This window comes from Macrobrachium nipponense, chromosome 6, assembly GCF_015104395.2.
Source record: "Macrobrachium nipponense isolate FS-2020 chromosome 6, ASM1510439v2, whole genome shotgun sequence".
In the NCBI taxonomy this organism is placed as follows: domain Eukaryota; kingdom Metazoa; phylum Arthropoda; class Malacostraca; order Decapoda; family Palaemonidae; genus Macrobrachium; species Macrobrachium nipponense.
Genome location: NC_061108.1, coordinates 91,163,314 through 91,172,436, shown reverse-complemented (window position 1 = coordinate 91,172,436; position 9,123 = coordinate 91,163,314). Strand labels below are relative to the sequence as shown.

At 34.7% G+C, this 9,123-nt stretch overlaps 2 protein-coding genes across 5 annotated transcripts in view; one reads left to right on the top strand and one right to left on the bottom strand.

Moving 5' to 3' along the window:
- The window catches only part of LOC135216140 (DNA fragmentation factor subunit beta-like), a 259,118-nt gene that overhangs the window by 36,919 nt on the left and 213,076 nt on the right, over positions 1-9,123 (bottom strand). The window contains exon 5 of one of the 3 annotated variants that reach the window (XM_064251228.1): positions 5,287-6,207. The exons of 1 other annotated variant lie outside the window; for it this stretch is intronic. In XM_064251228.1, the coding sequence (XP_064107298.1) occupies positions 6,195-6,207 (13 nt within the window). In that variant the 3' untranslated portion in view covers positions 5,287-6,194. Of the gene's footprint in view, positions 1-5,286; positions 6,208-8,455; positions 8,826-9,123 lie in introns of those variants that run through there. One more of the 3 variants, XM_064251227.1, reaches the window with a different exon arrangement.
- The window catches only part of LOC135216139 (probable RNA-binding protein 46), a 115,446-nt gene that overhangs the window by 29,895 nt on the left and 76,428 nt on the right, over positions 1-9,123 (top strand). The gene's annotated exons all lie outside the window — the stretch shown is intronic.

Here is a 9,123-nt window from a genome sequence, read left to right as displayed (position 1 = left end):
ATAAAAGTGTGTGAGGTCATTTCTCCGTGTACGTGCTTCTATGAAGAAGAAACATCCTTTGCATTGATGGACACTATTTTATCGGGATTTATGTTTTTTTATATTAGTAAATTTTCTTTATGTAAAGCAGTAACGATATCTGTACGTTTTAAGATCCTTGTAAACCTTCCTTGTAATACTGTAACTTGACCTAATATGAAAACCTGCATAGCAAGACTATTTATATGCACAGTCATTGCATGCATAGAGCAGAGTGAAACATACAGTAACAAATGCCTAGGAGACACAAAATTTGCCTAAATCTATTCAGATAACAAGATGGGTGAGATGGCTTTTCCGGTGAATTCTAGGAACAAGAGATAGGAATGCAGCGGAGATGAGACTGTGCAGAAAACCATGGCCTCACCATCATGAAAGGGGTCATAAAAATAATTTCCGGAGTAACTGGTAAAAATCTTTCATTCGATTTAGTGTCAATTTTAAACTTCAAAGCCTGTGTGGTGATACCATACAACAAGTCGAAGACATTTTAAGACGCTATTAGCTTTATTTTATAGCTAGGTAGTCACTTATTTTCAGCACAGTATAATGCTAATGACGTAACTTCATTTCAACATTCGTGTCCAACAAAAAACTCGGGTTGAACATTGACAGTAACGGACTGCAACAAAGAATACATCCAACCCAAAAGATGTATCAGTACAGAATCAAATGAATATATCAATTTGATCAAATATGAATAAATACTCCAGGGATCACCAGCATGAAAATATTAGCTCATGGAAACTTATCAGCACCAATTTAGCAGTATCCACTTTCTTCTTCCAAGTTACAAAAATGGCTTTCAACTGTCTTCTTGGTCCTAGTGACTTGGTTTTACCCTGGAATACCATTCAGTCATAGATTTGCATTTATAATAAATTTATAAATGCAAATCTATGAATATTTATGCATTCATATTAAATTGTGAAAAATAAAATGTACATGAAAAGATAGGGTATAATTTATAATGTATATATATATATATATATATATATATATATATATATGTGTGTGTGTGTGTGCGTGTGTATATATATATATATATATATATATATATATATATATATATATATATACACAGGCAGTCCCCAGGTAACTACTGTGGTTCGGCTCCTGGTACAGTGCCGTAAACCAGGTAACGGTCCCGTAAATCCACTTGCTGCACAGGAAAATTGCGGTTAACCTGGAACTGCTTGTGTATGTATTTATGAATGTATGTATGCATGTATGTTTGTATGTGTGTGTGTGTGTGTGTGTATATATATATATATATATTCTTATGCTGTGGGTTTCTTAATGTAATAAATTCCCCTCAGTAACTTTGTATACTGTTGTAAAATGTATATTTTTGTGTTCAGAATCCCATATTTAAAGATAATATGTTAAATAACGTATAATTCCTAGTCGAGACATACATAAGGCAGAGAGAGAAAAGTTAGCATAGGATACCAAAGAGAGGTTGCTCTGTTCAAGCGAAAGGAGTTCTTATTCAACCCCTTGACAATAGATGGATGATGTAAGAATAACTTGAGATTGCATCAGATCATTCTGGAATCTTCCATACAACAATATCATTTCATTTTTATTTGCAGTAACTTTTGCTATGGAACTGTTTGCTATCATGATGAAGTAACTCTTATCACTTTCAATTTGTCAAAGCAAGACTTGTAGACTCATAAATAGATTAGTGTGGAGTGGAATCTTCCGTGATGTCGCAGAGATGACGAGACCATATTTTCGTATGGGTGCCCACCTAGACAAGATATGCCCAGATACGGAGATAAAGAGAAGGCATCCATTATACTCTTAAAATAGCCATGTTTTGGGTGTCTCTCTCTTTCTCGTTCTCTGGAATTTTTAGCAGCCCCTTCCATCCAAGAGTTATCTGAAACCACTCTGACTTAGGCACAGTGGAGTGCTCTAGCATAGCATGTGGTGGTCATGTGCCTAGTAGCATGATAAAGACACAAATCAAATGCATTGCCATGCAACCATTGACAGACTCTGGTAGAATAACTAATGAAGATGAGTTAAAATTAGCTCGAGAGTTGTTGAATGTAGCACAGGCTGATCTTATAAATAAGCAAGAAGAAAAGAAAGAAGAAAAAAGTGATGCAGAGTTAGATCTTAGATGCATAGCAACAGAAGAAAATTTGATTAAGCTGAAAATGCAGGCTGAAAGAGAAGAAAGGGAGAAAAGAGAAAGAAGAGAAAGAGAAAAAGAAAAAGCAGCAAAAGAAGAAAGACAAAGGATAAAAGAGGAAAGAGAAGTTGCAAGACATGAAAGGAAGATGGAATTGATAAGAGCTAGATCCACATTGCCTGTAACACTGTCTAACCCTAAACCAAGGCAATCAAGACCCTGTATTTGATGTAGTAAGAGTGCAAAAGTTAATCCCTAAATTTACTGAAGAGGCTCCAGATGAGTTCTTTGATCACTTTGAAAAAGTGGCTTCAGGTATGGAATGGCCTGGCAGAAGATAAATGGTCAGTTTTGCTACAAAGTGTCTTGATTGTTATAGGAAGAAGTGCTTATTTAGCCTTAACAGCTGACCAGTGTAAAGACCAAAAGGTCCTCAAAGTTAATGTGCTACAAGAATATCAAATGCTTTCAGAGTACTACAATGAAAGATTAAGAAATTTAAGAAAAGATGAAAAGGTAACTTTCTTGTATTATGCTTATAAAGTGAGGTGTTTTAAAAGGTGATTGGAAGCAGCTAAAGTAACAACTTTTGAAGAGTTAGAAGAGTTAGTTTTTTTGTAGCAATATTTTAGCGGTATTCCATAGCATATAAGAGAGAGAGAGAGAGAGGTTAAGAAACTTGACAAGGCTGCCACACTGCGTGAAGATACAATATAATTAGTAGCAGGTGCAATTACAATGTCAAGTACTAGAATCAACCATGCACAGGTTTTAAGTCTCATCCGAATTACAGGAACAATTTTATACATGGGAAACCTACAAGTAATAATACTCCTCAGCAAGCTAATGTGAAATCCTCATCTAATTTTGCAAGACAGTTGCAAGAACCTAATGTTGTTTGCTTCAAGTGTGGAAGAGCAGGACACTACATTCAGGAGTACTACCGGAATCATCAGCAGTCAAAGCCAGTTGGTCAAATAGTAAGAAGTGACCAAGTGCAAAAGACAGTTAAGAACAATGTGGGGAAAAATCAGACCACAGGAAAGACTGAAACTAAACAAGCTGAATGTTTAGCAATCAGTGGCAATGTAATCTCAAGCAGTGAGTGGCTAAGCAGTTTGGAGGCTTGTAAGCCATATATTTATGAGGGTACACTGACAACTCAAGGAGAGAGTGTGCAGGTACCAGTCAAGATTTTACGTGATACAGGGAGCAACCATAGTGTGGTGTTACGTGGTGCTCACCCATTGTTGGAGAAGAATCTCACTGGAGATTCAGTTATTTTGAAGGGTAAAGGAGGAGAAGAGGTAACTCCTACATGCCACTTACATGTCCTGTGAATTGGTGACAGGGAATGTTGATTTTGCTGTGAAGAACTCGCTGGCTGTAGAAGGTGTACATGTTCTGTTGGGAAATGAAGTTGGTCGTGTTACATTTGTTCTTTGTCCTGTAGTGACAGACAAACCATTGAGGATTAGTCTTATGGTAGAGTTGGAGAAGAATAACCCCCACTTGTTCCCTAGTTGTGTAACTACCAGGAGTATGTGGAAGACTACGCCTGTAAATGAAGAAACTGAGGATTTACACAACCAAAAAGGATCAAGTGAAGGATCATTGAACTTAGAAAATTGTTCCAGGGGAGTGATGCTTCCCATGGAGCTGCAACAAACTTCTACCTTTTATTATCTGAAGGAAGGTTTGCTGATGAGGAAGCATAGACCTACAGATATACCAGGAGATGCTGAGTGAGGCGAATATCATCAAATTTTGATTCCATATCCATTGAGGAAGCAATGGATATGGAGGAATCTGGACATATGGGAATCAGGAAGACTGTGGAGAAGATCATGAAATATTTTTGCTGGCCTGGACTTCACAAAGATGTTAGCAGGTTCTGTCAAGAGTGTCATACCTGCCAGATAGCTGGAAAACCAAATGAAACCATTCAGAAAGCCCCCCTACAACCTATAGAAGTTAGAGGAGAACCCTTTAGCAAGGTGATTATAGATATGATTGGACGGCTTCCAAAGACGAAGAAGGAAAATGAATATCTGTTTATATTAATGTGTCCTGTGACGAGATATCGTGAGGCGATCCCTGTTAGAAACATGTCTGCTAAGATAGTTGTTGAGAAACTTGTGGAGTTTTTCTCAAAGTTCGGGATACCAGAAACTGCACAATGAGATTGAGGAATGAACTTTACTTCCAAGTTATTCTAGGATGTGATGAATTTGTTAGGGGTGAAACAGCAGTTATCAAATGCTTATCATCCAGAAACTCAAGGAGTCTTGGAAAGCTTCCTCCAGACATTGAAAAGTATGCTGACAAAGTATTGTTCTCAGTCAGGAAGAGGATGAAATGTTGGTTTACCCTTAATGTTATTTGAAGTTAGGAATGCTTATCAAGAAAGCATGGGATGTTCACCTAATGAGATGATTTTAGTAGAGAAGTGGAGAGGCCCACTGGAGATTCTTGCAGAAAATTGGAAAGAAAATCAAGAGAGAATCCAAGGAAAGTATGTCAAGTACTTTAGGGTAAGGACACACCAGACGCAGCAAGTGTTGAGGTAGAGGCACGAGTTAGGCGGGAGAGCAGCGTCAAAGCGACACATGGCCACACCAGAAACGCTACCGTCCCTCCCACGCATCACTCTCAGCAGTCGAAGCTATCCTTCTGTACAAGCATGTCATTATCGCGGTTGGGTAGGAGGTTGCTTTTAATCAAAACCCTAAGCGCTAAACTTGACGATAGGCTATACATAAGAGTTTGGATTCACGATTTCAATAAACAGAGAAGGGAAAGAAGTGAATGTTACAATTTATATTGCCAGTCTCGTTGATATGAAGACAAAGTTTATGAATATTTACGTATGATACAACGATTTTTTAATTCTTTGCTTGATAGGCAACCCATCTCTCCCGAAGAGAGACTAGTAATAACTTTAAGGTAAGTGAAAAATAAATATGGATTTGAAGATTTTATCATTACAACATTAACTGCAAATAAGATTATTTCCTGAGAGAAAGATACTTAGAAAAATAAAGGAATCTCAATGAATTGCAAATTAAACTAAATTAATAATTGGCAGCATTGTGCTGAAATAAAACAATGTACCAGTATTTAAAAAAAAGTAGCTAAATGGTAAACTTACATAAAAGAAAGTAACATAGGCCTACACAAGGAAAAATAATTTTGCTTTTTCATTCATTGTTGATATTAATTTATGAAACAAGTACAAAGTAGCACGAAAACTTCATAAATTGGTGATACTATACTTAGAATTTGTATAGATAACAAGTCTATGGGGGCTGAACAGGGCTTATTTGTGAGTGCAAAATAGTCGGCTCCTGTAAGTTTATGTAGGGATTGGGAGTCGACTGCCTGGCACCGATGGTCACATTGGAGGGCCACTCGTTCTGTTCTACTTCTTCCATTTCTTTTAAGAAGAGGTTTTGTATCTGTGATCTTATGCGGAGCTTCTTTGTAGGATTTAGTTTCTTCGTGTAAGGTAGCAAACTTTTGAAGAAAAGCAAATCGTCATTATCAGACTCTTCCTGATCCTTTCTTAATAATTCCAACTTCTGTTTTTCAATTTCAATTAGTTGCTCATTTTTTCTTGCCACGTAATCTAGATTTGGTCTTTGTCGCTTATTAGAGGTGAAGGTTTTGTTCGCCAACTAGTATCTTGAGATGTTGACCCGTTGTCAAGGGAAAGAGATGGAGATGGTGGCCTAGAAGTATGCGACGTAAACGACTGAGAAACATGACTTGCATCCGATTCAATGTCATCACCAGCTACAGACTGGTCATCTTCAACTACTTGAGTATTTTCTTCTTGGCTCAAATTGAAGCTCCTAGATGCTGGCCGATAAATGTCTTTCAAAAATGACAACTGAGTGGAGTAGGGCCATGTACTAGGAACCATTTCAGAAGCTCCATCACCAGATCTGGGGTTTTCCAATTTCTTAAGTTCTTTTCTATAATAGTCTTTCAGGTTTTTCATTTTCTTTTAGCAGAAATCTCTGAAAGGTACATTAAAAGATATATCAATAAACCAGAAAGTAACCTAAGCCTGTATAAGTTTAAAAAATATCAAGAAATAGCTTCACTTGTTTTCCTCTCATTTTCAGGTTTCTCGCTACGGTGAATCGTTTCGATCTTTGGCTTTACGTTTCCGTCATGGTAGAAGCACTATTTCAGGAATTGTAAAGGAAACTTGTAATATTATTTGGGAGGCTCAAAACAATGATTATTTACCCTATCCAACTAAGGAAATTTGGCTTGCAACTGCAGAAAACTTTAGCAAGAAATGGAATTTTCCCAACTGCATTGGAGCATAGGATGGGAAGCATATTGAAATAAAGTTTCCTGCCAGGAGTGGTTCGACATACTAAAATTATAAAAAAAATTTCTCTATATCTCTGCAAGCACTGGCAGACGCTGATGGCAAATTTCTTATAATTGACGTTGTTGGGGTTGGTCGACAGAGCGACGCTGGCCTTTTCAGATCATCGGATTTGTACAGACTTTTGGAGTCTGGACAACTTAATATCCCACACCGATCTGTGCTTCCTGATACTGAAGTGAAAGTTCCCTATGTCATTATAGCTGACGAAGGATACCTCTTGTTACCATACCTTTTGAGACCATTTCCTCAAAGAAACTTAGATGACCAAAGGAGAATATTCAATTACCGTTTATCAAGAGCCGCCGAACTGTAGAATGCAGTTTTGGTGTACTAACAAATAAATGGAGGTTATTATCTAAACAGATTGAGACAGATGTTACCACCGCAGTAATGATTGTTAAAGCGGTACCTATGCATAATACACAATTATGTTTTAGATAAGGAAGGGCCAAACTCAGGTTTCTCACATGCCACTGAAGAGATGACACAAAGCGCAGTAGCATTGACAAGACCCCAAGGCCAGCTACTAAATAGTGCTTTAAACATCAGGGAAGCATTCTCGAATTATTTCACTGCAGTTGGAAGAGTTCCATGGCAAAATGACTTAGCCTTACCAGGCAATATAATTGCGTCAAACATGGCATAAATTGCAAAAAATTCATTGTCCCTTATACTTTCAGGATTAACTAGTATTTGCATGAAATATATTGTTAAAACATATGAAAGTTTTTCACTTGAAATATCCCTACTTCATCTCCTAGATTCTGTCTGGTTATTATTCCAGCTTCATGGATGGAAAAAAATAGCCTCTCTGATTATATATATATATATATATATATATATATATATATATATATATATATATAAATGGGCCTATATTCATGCTATATATAAATTTATATATATATATATATATATATATATATATATATATATATATATATATATATATATATATATATATATAATATATATATGCTATTTAGAAATTATATATATATATATATATATATATATATATATATATATATAAATATATGTATCTATATATATACTATTTATATAATTTCTAAATAGCATATATACGTGTGTATATATATATATATATATATATATATATAATTATATATATATATATATATGCTATTTAGACATATAATTATATATAGAACAAAATAATACTATATTATATAAGAATATATATATATATATATATATAAGTGTATGTTGTGTGTGTGTGTGTATATTGTATACGTATATATATAATATATATCCTATATATATAATCTATATATATAATATATATACTATATATATATATATATATATATATATATATATATATCTATATATATATATCTAATATATTAACATGATGGTTAGGCTATTCCTCGGCAGTACAAATCAGAAGGTGTTGAAGAAGACAGCATTATATATATATATATATATATATATATATATATATATATATATATATATATATATATATATATTTATCTATAGCATATATATATATATAATAATATATATAATATATATAAATATATATATATATATATATATATATATATGCCATTTAGAAATTATATAATTATATATAGATAAACACACACACACACACACACACACACACATATATATTATATATATATATATATATATATATATATATATATATATATGTATATATATTTATATATATATATATATAATTTCTAAATAGCATATGTATATATATATATATATATAATATATATATATATATATATATATATATATATATACTATATATATATATAATGTGTATGTGTACACGAAAAAGGCACACGCACCATTTTAAATTACCATCTATAAGCAGTTGATTGCTTATTTCTGCCCAATGCTTTTTTAATACAATGTTATTTTTATGGAGTGGATCACGGGGATTCCACAAAGCTCTCCTCCGAAACACCTTCCCAATTACTTCTTCAGTAGCCATTATATGTCCTATGACGACCGACTGAATACATGACACTTCGGCAACTGATGGAAAATGGTGTGGTCCTGGGTGAAGACCCCGGGAACCGCCGCGGTATTTTAAAACATGTTACATTGCTTGGTGGCAACTGCAGAGGGTCGAGTCTTCCCGCTGGCCCGGTGTGGCCACTCACATAAGACACGTTGCATTTCAAATTGCTGCAGGAACCTCTTCCCTGCAACCTCCACACTCGCCGTGTCTGGTGTGGCTTCACCCTAAGGATTAAATTGGAAGAGATTAGAAAATTCTCTTTAGAAAATCTGAAAGTGAGTCCAGAGAAAATGAAAAGGAAATACGATGCTAAGACTAAACTACAAAATTTTTGTGTTGGTCAACAAGTGTTAATGTTTCAAGCAATCAAGAGATTTCCCATTCCCAATAAATTTCTAGGTCCTTACAAGATAACTGAGAGATTAAGTGACAGAACTTATGTGATTGAAACACCAGAACAAAGAAAACAACAAAGGAACATACATGTGAACCTCATGAAACCGTACTTCTTGGAAACTAAAA